The sequence below is a fragment of the Motacilla alba genome, chromosome 2 (genome assembly GCF_015832195.1).
Source record: "Motacilla alba alba isolate MOTALB_02 chromosome 2, Motacilla_alba_V1.0_pri, whole genome shotgun sequence".
NCBI lineage: Eukaryota > Metazoa > Chordata > Aves > Passeriformes > Motacillidae > Motacilla > Motacilla alba.
The window spans coordinates 120,468,448-120,487,610 of record NC_052017.1 but is presented as its reverse complement, the minus strand read 5'-3'; the positions used below and the strand labels follow the sequence as shown (position 1 = coordinate 120,487,610).

General features: G+C 40.5%; 1 protein-coding gene across 4 annotated transcripts in view; it reads left to right on the top strand.

The window, feature by feature from the left end:
* Nucleotides 1-594: 594 nt before the first annotated feature.
* The window catches only part of JPH1 (junctophilin 1), an 82,622-nt gene continuing 64,053 nt past the window's right edge, over nt 595-19,163 (top strand). For all 4 annotated transcript variants that reach the window (XM_038123904.1, XM_038123895.1, XM_038123877.1 and 1 more), the window contains exons 1-2: nt 595-1,151; nt 7,437-8,193. In XM_038123904.1, coding sequence (XP_037979832.1) covers nt 773-1,151; nt 7,437-8,193 — 1,136 coding nt within the window. In that variant the 5' untranslated portion in view covers nt 595-772. The remainder of the gene's footprint in view (nt 1,152-7,436; nt 8,194-19,163) is intronic.

Sequence of the window (19,163 nt, the reverse complement as noted above, 5' to 3'; positions counted from 1 at the left end):
CACACATGATTTGGAAAAGGGACAAAACACAACTCGGTTGTGCTCTTGATGCACAATTTCGGCTTAAACCTAGTCTTCAAGCTCAGGGCAAGTAAGAAATAGAAAAAACCACAACCAAAACAAAGAATCACAAGTAGAACTCGGAAGTCCTCTCTTTCTGCCCACTTGTTGCAGGTGCTAGCAGGTGTAGCAGCAACCTGCTCGGGAACCCGAGGGGCGGGCAGCGCCGAGGCGGGGCAGGGCAGGGCACGGAACCACCTCCGTCCCCCGGGCAGCGCGGGGGCTCCGGCCCGGCCTGCGCGCTCCCGGCTCGCCCCGCCCCGGGCCGCGCGCGCCCCCGACCAGCGGGGGGCACCTTTTCCCGGGAGCAGAAGGCACGAGGAGACCTCCCCGGGAGCACCGCGGACGAAGGCGGCTGCTCCCGGGGGACGAGCCCGCCCAGGCGCGGCGGCCGCGGGCGCGGCCCCAGCCCGCCCCAGGGGCGCGCACCTGCCCCGCGGCAGCGGCGCGGCCACACCGGGGGCGGACCCGGGCGGGAGCGGAGGGGCGGGCGGGGAGGAGCGGGGGGCGGGCGCCGCTCGCCGCCGCGGGGCTGCGGCTGGGCTGGGCGCGGGCGGCCGGCCGGCGGAGCGCTCGCAGTCGCGGGGAACGCCGGGGCTGTCGGTCGGGCGGCGGGCGGGAAGGGAAGGCAAGGCAAGGCAGGCGGAGCGGGGAAGGGAGCGGAAGGCGGGCGGGAGGCGGCGGCGGCGCCGCGCTCGCCCCGCTGCCCTGGATGACGGGCGGCCGGTTCGACTTCGACGATGGCGGCACCTACTGCGGCGGCTGGGAGGACGGGAAAGCCCACGGGCACGGCATTTGCACCGGGCCCAAGGGGCAGGGCGAGTATGCCGGCTCCTGGTCCCACGGCTTCGAGGTGGCGGGCGGCTACACCTGGCCCAGCGGCAACACCTACCTGGGCTACTGGGCGCAGGGCAAGCGCCACGGGCTGGGCGTGGAGACGAAGGGCAGGTGGATGTACCGCGGCGAGTGGTCTCACGGTTTCAAGGGGCGCTACGGGGTGCGGCAGAGCCTCAGCACGCCGGCTCGCTACGAGGGCACCTGGAGCAACGGGCTGCAGGACGGATACGGCGTGGAAACCTACGGGGACGGAGGTGGGCGCCGGCGGGGGGCGCCCCGCGCGCGGCGGCGCCGGGGGGCGGGCGGGAATGGGGGTGGGGGGGGGCGCGCGCCTGCGTGGGCGCGCCGCGGGAAGGGCCCCTCCTTCCAGCCCCGCGCTCCCATCGCCGCCCTCGCTCCGGGGTCGCTTCTCCTGCCGCTGCCCGCGGCCGTGCCGCTTTCCCGGCGCCCTTCGCTCGGCGCCCCCGAGGCCCCGCTGGCGGCCGCGGAGCGCCACAGGTGCCTGGCGCCCGCCCCGCCCCGCCCCACTCTGTGAGGAGCAGCCTGGCCCCGGCTGCGCTCCGAGCGCGCTGAGCTGTCCGCGCTCAGCGCTTTCTCCCGGCCAGCTGGTAGAAATCCGCATTACGGCCGCCTGCAGACGGCTTTCCTTTCTCCCCGCCGAGGCGGCTCACGGGCTCCCTGCCCGAGGTGGCGATGGCCGGGTGGCCGCGCCTGGCTCGGGGAGCGGGCGCACCGCGTTCGTGCGGGAAGGGCAGGAACTTGCTATAACAGAGCCCTTGTGTCGCGCTGATGTGCGGGCTTTGTGCGCTCGATGCCCTCGGCTTGTAAACAGGCGGCTGGAGCTAATGGAGTGGGGAGGCAGCTTGCGTAAAATCAATGAAACTTGGGTCCAACCCTCATGTAATAACTCGTGTTTTTACCAAAATACGGAATAGTTCCAAGCATCCTGCTCAAAGCAGGAGGTGGGCAGTGCAGTTGCACAGACCTGCCTCTCACACCCTTCCCCGCGACAAAGCCAGTGTCCCAGGGCTGAGCCGCGGTGGGCATGCGGAGCGGCCGCGGCGATCCGCCCTCTGCTGAAGTCGGGAGCGGTGAAGTCAGGGTTCAGTGAGGTTAACGAGGGCTGGAGCTTACTTCAGTGCTCACTTAGAGTTCTTGTACCTCTGTCACTTCATGCACGATAAATAAGCTTGATACTCCTTAATTCAGCCTTCGCTGGTGTAATGTCATTGGCCTCGGTGGAAGTGCCACCTGCAACTTCTGTGGAGTTGCTCTTCAGCTAGGAACAAGGGAGCGGGTTTGGTCTATTGTAATAGGAGGAAAAACGGGTCTCAGTTTTGGGATTAGAGAGTTACTGGGATTTTTTTACAGAAATGCTGCTTGCTTCAGCGTTCAGAAACGTGTTCAGTTAACAGGCAAGTAATAAAATTTACCGAAATCAGAGGTACTGTTCACGTGATGTGACTAAAGGACTAACCTATGTATCAGCTCTCAACTGATGCTTTTGCTGGTTTCTTAAAGGAATTTTGTCACATCATGTCTGGTCAAACTTTCAGGAGAATGGGTATTTTTGTATTAAACTGAAAATTAGATATTTGCAGTTGGGCTCCTAGTTTTTCTTTTCCAAAATAGAAAATGTAGCAAGTTGGTAAGGTTCAGTTCTTGCAGACAAGGAAATACGCAGTGGGTTTTGTACCTTTCTATCCCCTTTTTTAGAGATATTTGTAGCTGTCCAGAAATTGTTTCCTGCTGTGGAAAGTTCTGATAGTCAAAGGCTGCTATGTTTGTGGATTAATTAAAAAAAAAAAGTCTACACCACCAAAATCAAAGTATGGAAGAGATCAGAATTTCAGTATCAATTTTGTCACACAATGCAGTTTTCAATTTTTATTATATTTGTTTTGGCTAATTTCAAGCAGAGGCTTTTTTTCTTCCCTTCCCTTCTGGAAAAGTAAATTTCCATTCCAGTAAATCTTCTAGAAATTATTTTCTCAAAGTTTTTATCCTTTTTTCTTTAGGCTTCTTGTGACTTTTAAAAAAAGCTTAATATAGTACTGGTTATTTGAGATAAATTCTCTCAATATTTAGATTTGGAACAACATATGAAGAATCCAGTTCACACTGTTAGCTGAAATCTGTTGTCATGACTCCAGTCTTTTGCATGTTGCAGCTCATACGAACAGAGCATGTGAAGTCCCATTGATTTTAATGAAAGTACTCATGAATGAAGCAGAGCAGTACGTCATGGATGTTTGCAGATGTGCTTTTGTTTTCGTGCTCTGGGAACAATAGATGTATTTGCACACCAGAACAACATCTGAAGTGGGTTTATAAGGAAACCAGATTTACACATGTATCTTTAAGATAATTTAAAACAGTTGCAGGAAAGCTGTCTCTTCATGAATACCAGAGAATACCAGTGTAGAGAAGTAACTCATTAGACTATGCCAACTGCCACTTTCTTTTCAAACTCACTATAATCCCTACAAAGGCTCTTTGCTGCTAGCTTTTTGTTTGGCTTTTTTAGCATATTCCCAGTATGTTGCTTTAAAGTGTATTGGTGATATTATGAGATATCATTGAAGGAGGGAAAAGGAAAATAAGCATTGACAGTGTTCCTCAGTTTTTGCACCCAACACTTTTCATGACACGAGTAATATAGTCATGCTGTGTTTAGATGCCTAAAATTGTCACTCAGTAAAATCTCAGAGGAAAACACTGAATTATAAACCATGATACTTCATTCATTGCATGTGGTTACATTGGGCTTTCAAGTGGCCCATCTATCTGTTCCCTGCAGCAGTCTGGATTTTTTTGCCTCCTTTAAACTCCCTAGGTTTTGTTAATCTGTGTGAAGATGCCAAACCTACGAGAGGAGTGACTGTGGCCTTAGTTGAAACTTCAGTATGTCTAAATTGGTTATTTATGGTCACTCCAACAACAGCAAAAACCAATTGCATGTTGTCATTACACAAAGGGAGATCAGGGAAAAAGCACCCTGAAGCAAAGGTCGCATATGTTCATTGATTTCTGAGAGGTCTTCTTTCTAGATCTACACTTATTTAACATTTGAGTGAGAAAAGCATGCAAAACTCTTAAAGTAACAACAACGTTTTTAAACCAAAGAGTATCTAAGTAAAGGATAAGAGCAAGTAGAGTAGTTAAACTCTCAGGTTTTTTTCTCAGTGTAGTTTTAAATTTTAGCTGCAAGTAGGCAATGACATTTACAGGTGTAAGATGCACCAAGGGTGTTTTAGAAGGAATGGGATGCTGTAACTAAGGAAACAGATTATGAATTATATCTTAGAACAACTTGCCAACAAAAAGAAAAGTAAAAAAAATCCACTTTCTAATAGCTCTCAGGCTTAAAATATGAACACTTTTTCAAGAGAACCAATTAAACACCAGGTGGATGGTCAGCAGTTGTGGCCGAATGTCTCTTCAGTTACAAAGGATAGCAAGCCTAGCTTTTGAAAAATTAGTGCTAAACAATGTTACAATTTTACGGTCAAATACAGTTTTAAATTATATTGGTAATTACATTGTTAATAAAAATTTTAATAATTGACCTTTAGAGGAACTGCTTTGAATAGTCAACTATCATGTAAGGTGAAACGGAATGTGGTGTGTTTCTTGGTATATCATTCCTGTTTATCTAGAGAGATAGGTAAATACTGCATATGTTTCCATCTTCATATATGGGAAAAGCTTTTTCATCATGTCTTATATTATGCATTGTTTTATTTAGTTATATTGCAGTATTGACATGTCTTGCTTGTTTAAAGATTTCAAAAATTTATTGAATAAGGTGATTATAAGGATAATAAGATGATTTATTGAATAAGTTAAAGTCTGATATAGTCAGTCAAATTACTGTACAAGGTTCTTGTATCTACATTCTGGACACTGCTCTCCATATTTTATTAAAATATTTTTCCTTTAAAATGTGAGTTGAAAACCCAAGGAAAATGAGTTGGCTTTTTAGCATTAGTATCAGAAGCATTTCCATTGACAGATCTGTAATGATAGAAATTATAAGAGTTACTTGCATAAGAGTTACACTGCATAAAATTCAGCCTAAATATATCATCCTTTTTAAGGATGAAATGAGTACGAATCTTCCATTTTTTTTTACTATTTTCTCTTTAGAAGAAGCTGGCATGGATTTTACTTCCCCAATAGAAAGGAAAATTGGACTAGTGGATAGCAGCACATTAATTGTTCTTATTTTAATGCCCTTAAGGGCAGCAGCAAACACTTCCCTTCTTTCTTGAGTAGTGAAAAATACAAGTCCTAAATTAATTAAGTATTTTTGAGCTTTCCATTAAACACATGTTTATTAATTAAAATATTAGTAAGAAAAAGAGGCTGACCTTTTATTCTTCTTTAAAATTCTGTACTGTAATAGTTGATTGTGCTTGAAGTCTGTTGTTGTAAGCAGCATGGAGAGCCATAATTATGAGATGCTGCTCTAATTTAATATTGTAGTATAATCAAAATTAGACTTGGATTTATTATTTCAAAATTAAATTAACTAGTGCAGAACAATAAAGAGGTTATAATATGTAGCAATAAGTGTATGTAGCCAGATTCTTAGTTCCAGCATATCATTACAGATCCCAGAAATAATTAGGGACAAAATGAAGTAATTTTTGCTCATAAAATATTAATGTATTTCCAGGAAATTTCTATTTAATAAAACAAACAAAAAAAAATAGATTGTAGCTGTATATTTGCAGTATTTACAGAACATGTCATACCAGTGCTTTGTGCTCATGTTTCTATTTGTTCTTCCCCATATGCTGAGTTTTTTAAAATAATCATGTTCCTAGATTCAGCACCCTTACAACCAGTGCAGTAGTAGGTATCCAGGATACAGAGAATGAGAAAGAAACTAAGAAAGTTATTTGTTTGTGTCAGCAGCCATCTGTTAAAAACCTTCCACTTGGTAGAATTTTCTACCAACACGAAACAGTTACGTTTTGGGACCTATCTAGTATTACATAATAGTGAAAACAGACTTAACAAATTTAATTGTGTGTTAACACTGAAATACAAGTTAGCAGAAGAGGTAAAGAGTAAGGCAGTACTTGATACATGGTGGACACGTACACAACTAAACTAGTATGTGTATATGGAAGAGATTGAATCTCGAAGCAAATGAATCTTGAATCTACATCTTTAACTGCAGGTACTTCACAAATACTTTCACAAAAATTTTATCAGTCACTGAATTTGACATTTGATATTTAGTTCTCTGAATAGTTAATTTGTGCTCCAATTGAAGTAGATCAAGATTTTTAAAAAAATAAAGATTGCTTATTCCTCTGTAAAAATATTCAAAGTAGTTTTTTAAAATAAAACCCCCAAAACCCAGCACTAAATGGGTGAGCAACTTCATTTTGAGGAGCTTAAATAGTTTAATGGGAATTAGAGTGAAATTTCATCACAAAATAAGTTATCTTCTACTTGCTAGTTAACGGTATCCGTGCAGCCTTCCTTTGGAGCCTCTGGTAGAAATGGCCTTCAGAGAGCAGGCACTGCAACTGTCAAAATGAAAATGCCTTTCCAGAATACAAGAAGAAAGATTGCTGTAGTAATCCGATAAAAGTGGGGTTTGGCTCCAGTGCAACTTTGCATGGCCATCCATGACTTTTCATATCGTGTACCATCTTCCCTCCTTATATTGCTGTTCAAAACTTTTTACAAGAGTAGTTATGATTAAATGTTTGCTAGAATGTTGTGCAGTATTGTGTTACTGTCTTGCCATTCTTACATACTGCAAAACAAATGAAAGGCCAAAAAAGGCTGAAGAATTCATGCTTTTGATCCCTCTGTCAGAACATAATGCAGAATGCAGTGCATATTTATGTGCTGGGGATACCAGAAAGTGTTGGTATGAAGAGTTCATAAAGAGAAAGGGGTCCTGAGGTTTTGTTCTTTCATTCAAATCTGCACAAAAATGTTAAAATATTTAATTTTACAATGGAGGTTTATGGCAGTGGATCCAAAAGCCCATCTGCAGACAATCTGTCAAATAGCTCCTGACAAGGAGAGGTCTGTAGTCACCTTAAACTCACAATAACAGAATGGTTACTTCTCCTGCTTGCTCTTTCTGTGGGCAGCTGGGCACAAGAGCTGTAAGTGTCCTGCTCTCTCCCTTCTCAGCTGACTACATATAATGTGTCTCTGTTTCTGCTGGCCACTTTCCTATCAGTCCACCTTAAAAAAATGTTGAGGGAGTCCTGCTTTAGAAATTTCTCTCATTTTTTTTCCCTGAACAAATCCATTTTAAAAAAATGATTATGATTATAGTTACTGTGTCTTAGTTGCCAAATAAATCAGCTGTGAAATGAAGGATTTGCTTCAAAATAATTTATGAGAAAAACAAGTAACAAAAGTAGTTTATCTGTCTATGTCATGTGCATTTCTTCTTACCAAAATCAGAGCTGACAATATAGTGTTGCCTGTAGCATATTGGATGGAGAGGGCTAGGTCTTCTACAGCTTCCTAAATTTAACTTCTTATTACTTTAAAAGGTACCTACCAGGGGCAGTGGACAGGAGGGATGAGACATGGATATGGTGTACGTCAGAGTGTACCCTATGGCATGGCCACTGTGATCCGTTCACCTCTCCGAACATCTCTGGCGTCACTTCGAAGTGAGCAGAGCAATGGCACTGTTCTGCATGATGTCACTTCAGACAGTCCGGCTGGAACAAGAGGAGGATTTGTGCTCAATTTTCACAGTGATCCAGAAGCCATGGGCATTAAGAAAAAAGGAGGCTTATTCAGAAGAGGATCCCTTCTTGGTAGTATAAAACTTAGAAAATCGGAATCTAGGTCATCAATATCTAGCAAACGGAGCTCTGTAAGGAGCGATGCTGCTATGAGCAGGATTAGTTCTAGTGACGCCAACTCTACAATTAGTTTTGGAGATGGTGACTGTGATTATAGCCCTCTGGAAGACCATGTTGATGCTACCACTACAGAAGCCTATATGGGTGAATGGAAGAATGACAAGCGCAGCGGTTTTGGTATCAGTGAGCGATCAAATGGTATGAAATACGAAGGAGAGTGGCTGAATAACAGGAGGCATGGATATGGATGTACCATGTTTCCAGATGGCACCAAAGAAGAGGGAAAGTACAAAAATAACATTTTGGTCCGTGGAATAAGAAAGCAGCTTATACCAATACGAAACACAAAAACTAGAGAAAAGGTGGATAGAGCAATAGAGGGTGCACAGCGAGCAGCTGCCATGGCAAGAACCAAAGTGGAAATTGCAACCTCAAGGTAAGTTATCAAAGGGAAGGTTGTAAGCCTTTGTGATAGTGAGCACTTGCTCACATCTCAGTTTCATGTGTGTAGCTCTGTTGGCTTTAGTGGCATTAAGCATATGAAACTTAAAACTTCAACTAGTTTGAGTAAAGAGTTCATGTTTTTTCCATAGTACACTGTAAAAGTAAATTTCCATTCTTGATATATTTCTGCTTTCTCTCAAGAGCTGCTGCATTGTGCCTTTAAACCTGTTTGGAAAATAAAGCTGGTGAGGAATGTAGTGAATTTGGGGGATATGAGGTAAAGTTTTAATATTTTTCCACAACCATGCTCGCTTATTGTATTGCGGATTTTTTTGGTGGCATCTGAAACTCAACTGAAGTTGCCCATTTGACAATAGGCATCTTCAGATGCATCTCTTTTTCTGTGAAACTGTGGGAGGAACAGCATTAAGAATAATGGTCGAGGATGTTGTGCTTAGAGGCTGTTGATTTGGTTGCCAGGGCAATATCTGCCAAAAGAGTTCTTTATGAGGACTCTTCCATTTTGGAGCATGCTTCTCCTCAACTCATCTGATCATACGACTCCTACCTGAAATAGTGGTGGTCGGCTTCTCCCTGTGCCTCTGCCAAATGTTTGAGATGGTAGAAGTGTAGGGGTTTTGGTAGTGGAGGAAAGTGTCATTTTCACTTTCAACTGCTAACCAGCACCCAAGCAAAGTTTCTTGAAATGGAATTGTTACAAATTAAATCAGTACAGATGATTTTAGTTGGTTTTATTGTTAAGTTTAAGAGCTCTTTAAAAAGCTATTTCATTTTTATTGCCTTCCAATAAGTTTCTGTGGTAGTTTCTCTATTGATGGCTTTAGTTTGTTTCCTCAGGCAGGCTTTTCTTGAAATATGCTTTGAATAAAAAAAGGAGCCCATAATGTGCATGAAAGAAAATCTTCATACTATTTTAGAAAGAGGATGTCACATTACTCTTTGAGCTGAACAACTGATTCCTAATTTAGTGTGGTCACTAGTGCGTCCCCAGTGACTGCCCTTTTCCTGACAGTCATAAGAAATACAGAAAGTACAAAAAAACTGCATAAGTGGGAGAGCTTGAATATATAAAATGCTCATAGCAAGAAGTAGTTGAGACACTAAGATAAAGAAAGTAGCATACCATGAAAGGACTTTTCTGAGAACTGGTCATGTAAGTAACTAACGGGTAGCATATATTTGGTTACTTCTATAAATATATGTAAGGCATTATATGACAGCATCCCGTATTAGTAAAGCAGATCAGTAATACCTAACTTTAAGAAAGTACTGGGTCCCATTCATACTCTGTCAGTACATAATAAGCCCTAGTTTTTAAAAAAATACTAGGTGAGATGTATGGAAAGGGGGAGTCACCCCTTTGAGTCTCTATAAAGCTATTAAAAAGCTGTCATCTGAGACCATTACATTCCGAGGCACAGTGTATGCACTTCCTCTTCAAGAAGTGTCTCTGAAGTGTTTTGTTTGCTTTTCCTTCCCTTTGATTTTTAGGTGGAGGACAGAGTTCAAATTGCTTCTTTTGGAACAATTCATCAAAACAATGTTGATTTCTTGAAAATACATTTTTGAAAGTGCAGCAGAAGTTGTAGTGCAGCTGTGACCAGGGGTAATCTCTCCCTTTGGTTTCTCAGCTAAAAGTCTCTCTGAAACACTCCCATGACTACCAAGATAGACAGCAAGATCGCAGATTCAGGTGTTCTGTCTTTTTAGTAGCCACTGCACCAACTGTACTGGCACTGATTCAAAGGCAAAAAGACCTGACACCAAGCTAGGCGACATCAGTCATGAAGATAATAGTAACTTCACTTCTGAGGGCATGTTGGACTCCCCTAATAAGAATGGCAAGACCTTTCCTATCTTGCAAATTTTCAGAGTTGTTTTGACTATCTACCAGTAGGAGCAAGGCCATGGACACTGGTGAACTAAAGAACTGTCTAACCAAACTGTCTTTACCAATTTGTTACCAAACTGATATAATAATAATGTCATAATTCTTTGGACCGTAGCATTCTTGGAATGTCTTCCTAGATGAATATGAGGATGGTGGTCTTGTCTGTTTCTCGACAATTACTACTGCGCAAAAAAAGTCTAGGAGAAGTGCCTCCTATAATTTCTCTAATGTGTAATAAATATAAAGGTGGGTCTGCCCATATGGCATCACCTCACTGCACAGTGGCCTTCTGTGTTTTCAGAATGGGCAGATGTCACCAGCACTGTGTACTTGCTGTAGATTTCCATTCCATTAGTTGAAGAGCTCACTAGATCTTTTCTCACCCCAAAACCCATCCATCAAACCAAAGAGCTAGAAATCCTTACTCTCATCCAGATACCTTCCTTTTCAGTGCAGCTTGGAGTTGTATGCAATTCTTGCTGCATTGTTTATTCCCAAAATGTTTGTTCAGCCAAATGAAAACAGACTATACTCCTCTTCATAGCTCCCTGCTGGTCATGACAGGCTTGGCTGGTAGTTTGACCTGTGACAGATGTCCACACAGTCTTCAATGAGACCAACCACTGTTTTGCTTTATATTCCCAATGTCTTTTCATGTCTAAAAGTCATCTTTAGTAATCTGTGTAATCTTCCTTTGTCTAAAGTGGCAGTTTTGTACACACAGAAAAATATAGACGTTGGGATAAGTAGTGCTTCCCTGAACCTGAATTTACATTGGCTCTCCTGACTGAGCTTTTGGGTTTTCGAGGTATTTGTACTGAGGTGTTTTGAAAACTACAGCAGCATTTCTCAGAAGATAGCAGATTGCAACATTGTGTGATGAATAAAAAGCTGGTGTATCAGGGAAATAATTACTAGCTTCTACTACACAGATGTGTATTCAAAACAGATTAGAAATTAGCAATCAATAAAAATTCTTCTAAAATTACAGTGCAGGTTAATAGATTAGATTGTGTATTTGTTTTACCAGCTGTATTTAAGGAAAAATGTTTTGGCATAAGTATAAAAAACCCAGAATTTGAGAAACTTAAAAAATATGCTCATTATGTTCCCTTTTCAAAACTTTTAAGATGCCTTTTTAAAAATATCATTATTATGGGGAGTAATTAATTCAAATTCATCTTTAATGCATTGTGCTAAAAGCAGTCAGGTTTATATCCCTTATTTGGGGTCCTCCTGTCTAAGAGGAGAAGCTGCTTTCCAGAAATGTTTTGATTCTTCTCTATACATGTAAAGTTCTTTAAATGCTGGGAGATGTACGTTTGGAAGAGCCTTTTGGAAGATATTACAAAGCCCCATGTGTTGACTCAACAAGAGTCAAGTTGAAACTCATTTTGAGGATATCATGTAATTCTCACTGTAGGGATTTTGAACTTCTTTTTCATCACTGTCATGTGTCTCGTTCAAAGGAGATATCCCTCTGCAGTTCAATACACACTGGAATTACATTAGAGCAATTCTTTCATAGTAGGAAAATTACTGAAGTTCTAATTATACTGTATTATTAACTTTGCTGTCATTAATACCTATGTGCAGTATACAACAGTACTGTTTCTGGAATTCATTTTCAGAGTTTGAACATAAACTTACCTTATAATACTCAGTGTCACTGGGTGTTTTTAAAATACATCAGTCCTGTAAGTAAACATGAAGTGGTGGAAGCAGAAGGAATGATGTTTGTTTACTAACAACCCTTCATGTTCCATATTCTTTCAGAAAAGTCAACTTTATGCATTATGAATTTAGAATTCAGAGCCAGGCTTTTTTCTTTCTTCTTTTTTTTTTCCTTTAAAATATTTTCTAGGTAATTTTCCCCTTAAAAGGTCTTTTCCTTTAGGTGTCAACTCTCTGAGGAAAAATAAACTTTTCAAGGACACAGAGGGACATGATAAAAATACAGTAAGGGTAAGAAATATGAACCAGGAGATCGTGTATGAAGGAAGAGGGAGAAAGAAATTAAAAGGGAAAAATATTTTCTTGTTGATACTTTCTTTACATTTCATTGATCTTTCGGGTCATAAAACAAACAGATTCAAGAATTTAAACTTCTTGCTTATTCTTCTTTTCACAGACAGAAAATACTTTTATTACTTTAAAGTTTTCAGTGAGTTTTAAACGATGTGTATGTATTGTCATAATAATGCCATGAAAACTTGTGACCACCTTAAAAACAATATTGTAATGGGCTCTCATTACAGGAGCACCTGCGATTTGGTGAAGCATAATGGTTCCTTTGTGTTAGGCACTGCACAAACAAATTATGCTGTCAGGAGACCTTGCAGTCTGGGAAAATGGCAGTGCCCAACAGATGAAAAGAAGCTGGCAAAAGACTGGATTGGAGAACAAGATAACAGTAAAATCAATATCTTGCTACTAATAATATGGAGCAGTTCCTCCTTGTTAATTAGCTGTCTGTGCTCAGACAGCAGTGACTAGCAAGCCTCTAGTCACTCTAGTGCTCCTTATAAGTGGAGCACTGAAGGGGGATTAACTGGCATCTTCTGCAGTGATTTCTTTTTCAGAGCAGCTTTTTTAGACAGCTCACTTTTATTTTTAACATGTTTGTGTCCAAGTCCACAGATGCTAGAGCTAAATTTCAGCTTTTATTTTTTTTAATAGAAACTGCTGAAACTCTGGTCATGATCCTGTCTCACAAGCAGACTGCTTTGTTCTGCATGGCTCCGAAGGAGTCTTGAGTTATTAGAAGTGGATGCAGGAGGAAGGTGCAGCAGGATTGACTTGGTAGTGGAGACCCAGAATAACTATTTTGTTTGGGAGTGAACACACCTTCATAACATGGACTTTCTTAGATCCCTTGCAGTCATTGTGGCCTGGAGCCAGTAGCTGACTTGTGTAATGTCCAGTGCTGAGGATGAGTCTGAGAACTCCAGTTTACCCTGAGTCCTGGCCTGGTTCTGCCCCAGCCTGGGCTTGGGCACTTAGCATTGACTTCAAGTTGCTGGGCAGCACCTCTGGCTCAGCTGTCCGCCCCAGAGCACCCATGTCCACAATACAGCAGTTACTTAAGGACCCACTGCTTATATTTTTCATAACCTTGATTCAGAGTAAGCTTCAGTATGCTGTGCTGCATGGTGGGGTCATATGGAGCATGTGGCAGTCTCAGGAAGCAGTACTAGGTGGTTTATTAGGCAGCTCCTTTGTTGTGTTCATTGCCTTGTGTGACCAGTGTACTCAGCTTGACCTGAACAAACTCTGATTTCTAGGGAGAGCTGAAATTACGCGCATGTGATAGTACAGTTTGTGTCCACACTGGAAGGCAGCTGCCCATCATTCGACACAACATTGAAATATTTGTGCCACACACAGCTCTCCATGATGGATTTAGCTGACTCTACCACTCTCACTTTACTCAAGAAACTAAACTGGACGCTTGCAAGCCTGGTGCCTCACACGCCTTGGAGATGCTTTACTTATTATAGCTGAAATATGAACATTGTGTTTAGGAATAGGATCCAGCAAATACCAGAGGTATTTATATAAGACTGCTTGCTTCAGTAAAAAAGCTCCCTGAGGTTAATTTTAATCATTTTGTTACATAGTTCATTTGAAGATAACAAATGAAATGCTGTGGTCAAACTTAAAATAGGTCTTGATCTACTATAGATAGTAATTTTAAAGTTAATTCTGCATTCTTTATAGAAAACCATATGTTCTTTGAATCCTGTGGGAGTTACACCACTAACTTCATTGGGGCACATATTCCCACATTCCCTCAGATTTCACAAATGTTGGTAAAAGAATATAATCTTGGACTGTTCCTCAGTTATTTGCTGGGGAGTGAATAATACAGCTGTTTGAAGTACACAAATCCTATAAACATCACCACACAGATTTTTTTTTTTACTTTCTTAGTATTTAATGCACTGAGATTACATGGCTGAAAATATGCAAAATTAGTCCTGTACCATCTCTCAGCTTGAAATTTTAAAAAGCCTCTAGTATTTAGATTTTTATCAAATTACCTATATAAAAACATACTTACCTACAGCCATAAGCTTAATAGGGATTTAAGTTTTTTTAAAGCAGTTCTGGTGTGTATCCAGTCTTGCCTTGTGTTTGTATTAGACACAGAATTGTTACTTGAGAGTTGCTTTTCTAAATTGTTTAAAATCAGGAGATTGCTAGTACAAGATTGGAAATATTCAGTGCTTTCAGAACATTAATGAAATAATGCTGCACCACTGCTTTTAAAATAACCTTCTAAGAAAGCCTTTTACTGCTGTACGAAAATTCTTGAAATATTTATTTATTCAGATGATAAGGGTTTTTTTCCCCAATTTCCAGAACATTTAATTTAGAAGCAGAGAGGATTTTTGCAGTAGTAGCCCAGCAGATGTACGTGACAACATTAAGGCTTTTTTTTTTTTTAATGATACTGGGATAGACAAAGAGACTAGTATTTTTTTGTAGATACAGAAGATGAGTTGTTAGGCAGATTCTCCCCTTAGTTTTTATACAGCATGTCAGTTTTGATCTGTATTATAACAATTGTTCAAAAGCTGAGCTGCAAATAGCATCTGTCTTTACTGACTTGTGGGAGAATTTCTGTGATAGAAATAAATACCCATTTAAAAAACAAAATCAGGATTGTTTGTACTGGTTAGTCATGTATGAACTGTAGAGTTAAGTCATTAGATTTATGTTATTGATTGCTATAAAAATACTCTCAAAAACAAAAAGATATTTTGTATTTCCGCTATATGTATCTAGTACAACTGCATACGTATGTCTAGTGGTACTAGTTGGAGCTTGAGTAATTGACTTGATGTTTTGCTCAAAGACTAAATCAATTAATATAGAACATTCCCAGCTTATTTCTTCAAAGAGATAAGAAAATTTGCTATCATCTAACTGTAACATTGTCAAACAGTATTCTGTAGAGTAGCATGTTTCTCACGGAACAACTACAGCAGAAAAATACTCATTGAAATTATTAATTCATGCCCCCTCTATTGATCTAATTCTATATTTCCCAAATAACAATTGATTCATTTTCTCATAACTGGTGTAGTTCAATGAGTAGTACTGTTTGTTTGAATACTAATGGATCAGTGATACATATTATGACTTTTCTTCATGTTTCTGGTGATTAATACATTTTTCTGCTTTATGTATGAAACAGATTTCGGTATGTACTTGCGTACACTGACCTGCATTCTTTTACTTGTCTCACTGTGATCTTCCTCTTTCAGTACTCCTCTATTTGCACTTTGTTTTTCTGCTTTTTTTGTTCTTCTGCAGTTCTTTGCTCTCATTGTCTGTGGAGATAGAGGCACAATCTCTCTGTGGCTAGGGTCCAGGAATAAATTTCTCCAATAAAGTTTGCCTCCCTCAAACCCACGTGCGTGTTTAACATCTGACACAACCTATTGATTATTCCTGTTGTCCTCTCAAGATTTAGTATTCCCAGATCTGCTGAATAGCAGTAGTCTCCCAAGAGCTTATTCCCAAGGTCACCTTAAAGCCACTTTTAAATTAAGTTAGGGTTGTTCTGCTTTGCACATCACTCTTACACTTAAATTGAACTTCATTTGCCATTAAGAGTGATCAGTGAGTTTTGTACAGCCCTTCGTTGCAGTTGTGCCTCAGTCTTCTCTGATACTCCATTCACAAATTCAGTCACTTGGCTGTTCAAGCTTTTCCTTGGCGTTTAAGAAGACTGTGGGTTCTCAGCCCAGAGCCCTCTGGGTATCCAGCATTAAACCACAGCTGGGAGAACCAGTTATTTAGTCTGTCCCATTATAGTCTGTTTCTGAATTAATTTTTTTATTCACTTCTTCTTTCTCTTTATTTTTTTGATCTTTATTTCCAGACTTTTTGGTGAGGAATGCTGTACTTTGCTCCTACTACATTAAAAGTAGGGATTGATGAGAAATGATGTTATTGCTGTTTTGCATTTAAAAGCCAGAAATTGCCTTCTAGTATCTGACTAAAATGAAATCAGTTAAATGGGAATTTTCAGCTCTTTTTTTCTAGGAGGTTAAGAACAATTATCTACATCTCTTTTCTCCTACCACTCTGAATCAGGTGGGTAAGGCTTGTTTAGTTGCCTTACTGCTGTAGTGCAGCAGCTCTTTGTGCTTGCCTCAGATGTTACTGGCATAGTTAAGAAGAGGCAGAGGTCATTTTGCTGCTGCTTTAGCTTTCCTTTCTGGCTTTGGGGGTGAAGAATTTCAAAGATATTTCTTCTCTGAATTTTTAGATTACTTCATTAATAAAGGCATTGGATCGTGACACTCTTAGTTTTGCAAAAGAACTTAAAATCCAAATGTGGAAACAAGCAAGACCCAAAAGATTGTCGCTGTTGAGGTGGCCTGTGGGCAGATACAAGTGTGCATCACAGCCCTAGTGTGTTCTTACCTGGAGCCAGGATTTCATACCTGGTGCTGGTTAAAAACTTGGTTTCCAAAGGGAAAAGAAAGAAGACCAAGAAATCTGGATGATCACTTAACGGAAGTGACTTCCTAGGATCTGGCTCTGTGTGTGTGCACGCATGTGTGCCTGTGTTCTGCCCAAGTTCACTTTCTAGGCTCCTTCGCTTGCAGGACTATGTGATGTCAGTTGTATAAGCATCTTGGGAATATCCTAAAAACAAAGAATATAATGTCAAGTGGTAAGATACAAAATGTATTTCAGGAAGAATAAGAGAACCATCCCTGCAGATGCTTAAAAGATGTGTAGATGTGGTACTTAGGGACTTGGCTTAGTGGTGGACTTGGCAGTGGCGGATTAACCTTTGGAGTTGATGATCCTAAAGAGTTTTGCCACCTAAACAATTCTGTGGTTCTGTAAGCAAAAGTTAAGACTGTAACCAGACAGGTGCCAGTTGTCAGAATGCTTTGCGAAGATGCAGTGGTGAACCACATTAAGCATATGGGTGTTTTTTCCATATGTCTGTGTCTGGAGTCCCACCTCTATCTTTATGTGTCTTGATGAAGGGCTTATTTTCAGTTTTACTGAAAATCTAATTATTTTTCATGTTTTAAATGTTTCTAAATTTATTACCATTCACAACATCGTTTTCTGCTTCAGTTTTGGAAATCCCAGATTAGCAATAAAGGTGGGAATGGCATCACTTCCATAAAAAATCAACAGAACAGCTAAGTTGGTGACTTACTGTAATATTCAGAAATTTTTGATTTGTACAGATCTATTGAAGTATTAGTCAGTGGTTTCTGGTGAAGAGGCTTTCTCTATTCCAGTGGTGACTAGATTCCTTGTGCAAAACTTAATTCATCTTGAGAGGTCTAATGTTGCCCAGCATTCACAGTTTCTTAAAAGTGCACTGTACAGGTGTAAATATTGTTTTATATTCTCAGTGGATAATGAAGTATGAGAAAAAAAATCATAGTGATGTGTTACAATCCCGAGAACTGTTTGATACTATATGCCATATCAGTGAAAGAGTGTCATTTTATCTCCTAATTCAGAGTTTATACCTATTCCAGAAATTGATTTTAAGACAGAAATGGGACAGGTAAAAATTAGTGAATATTTTGTATGCTTAAATTTTAGACCACCTGCAAGACATGTAGTTATATTACTTGCTGATAATTGAGCTTTATACAGCTACATGTTATGAGGAAAAGGCACTACACATTTTCACCTCAAAGTCTGTGTCTGTGACATGCACAGATATGATGCATTTCTGATGAAAAAATTGTTGATGAAGCTCTGAGGGTGAACCTTTTTTAGCAGAGGAATTAAAGTACATATCATTTAGCTTTTAGCTTTGCTGGGTTGGTGAGCAATAAATTCAGAGAGCAGTTAATGCAAATTATAGTTCTGAATAAATTTACCAAGGAGTTTGGGCTAAATCTTATTTGATATTTTCTTCAAATTTTAGTTCATCAGTATATGCTTTGAATGGCTTTTAACAGTTCACCTGTTAGTTCCATCTTTGTAATCTAAAAAATACTTGATTTGAATTCACTTGCTCCTTACACTTGTGGTTAGATCATTATGAAAGGGATCATGAAGTCTGTATAGCAGTTAAGTTGTGAGTTACCTGCTGAGAGATGATGTGCTGCGTAACATGATGAGCTTTGGCTGCAGACCTCCATGGTGAGTGAGCAACATGAAGGAGCTGGTGTCTCGTTCAGGAAGGTCTCCCTCCAGTACAAATAGGACATCAGAGGTCTCACACACTTGTCTGCACACCTAGATTTTTGCTGTTTCTAACAAGGATGAAGCCAGACTGGCATCCTTTCAGTATAGAATACTATTACATTTTGGACTATTATTAAAAGTCCTCAGAAATGTTGAATTGTGCCCTGGTATTTGAGTAGGGGTTGCACAAGACTCAGGTCTGTGAAATGCATGAGCTCATTTCCTCATAACGAAAGTTCTCCCATTTATTTGCTATTTCACAACATATTTAATCAGCTCTTTGTAATAATGAAGGCATTTTTGGTTGATGGTTCAAAGAACATACTGACTGGGTCTTCATAGGTCAGTCAGAGAAAACTCAGCTTAAACTATCTTCAGAAGCCCTGCCTGCTTGTTCAAGGTCCCTGAAAATTTAAGAAACACTGTTCTGCTTTTAGTGTATCTAATGTGATACTTAAAAAGATACTTTTATTTGAAAAATATAACTAATTTTCCTGGAATTTGCTGGTACATGAAAATGTGGTTTTGGGCAGTGTATAATCTAGCACTGCTTAATCCATTCAAGAAAATAGTTCTGGTTTTGCAGAAGAAATTCACTTTGCAGAATTAGGGTGATGGTTTCCTCTTGGATTTTCTGCTTTTATATGCTCACTCTTGAACTTAAATCCGTTTCCTATCTCTCTGACTCTGACACCATTTATTGTCTTTTCATTAGTGAAACTAATTCACACATTTTCATCTTTTTCTCTGTTCTTTGACGCTGAGTTTTCTCATTTTGCAAGGAGAAGTTTCGAGGGAGGCAGAAATTGAGCCTGCTGAGGTGCAGATCAGCTGAGGAAACATTTTGTGCACAACTTTGA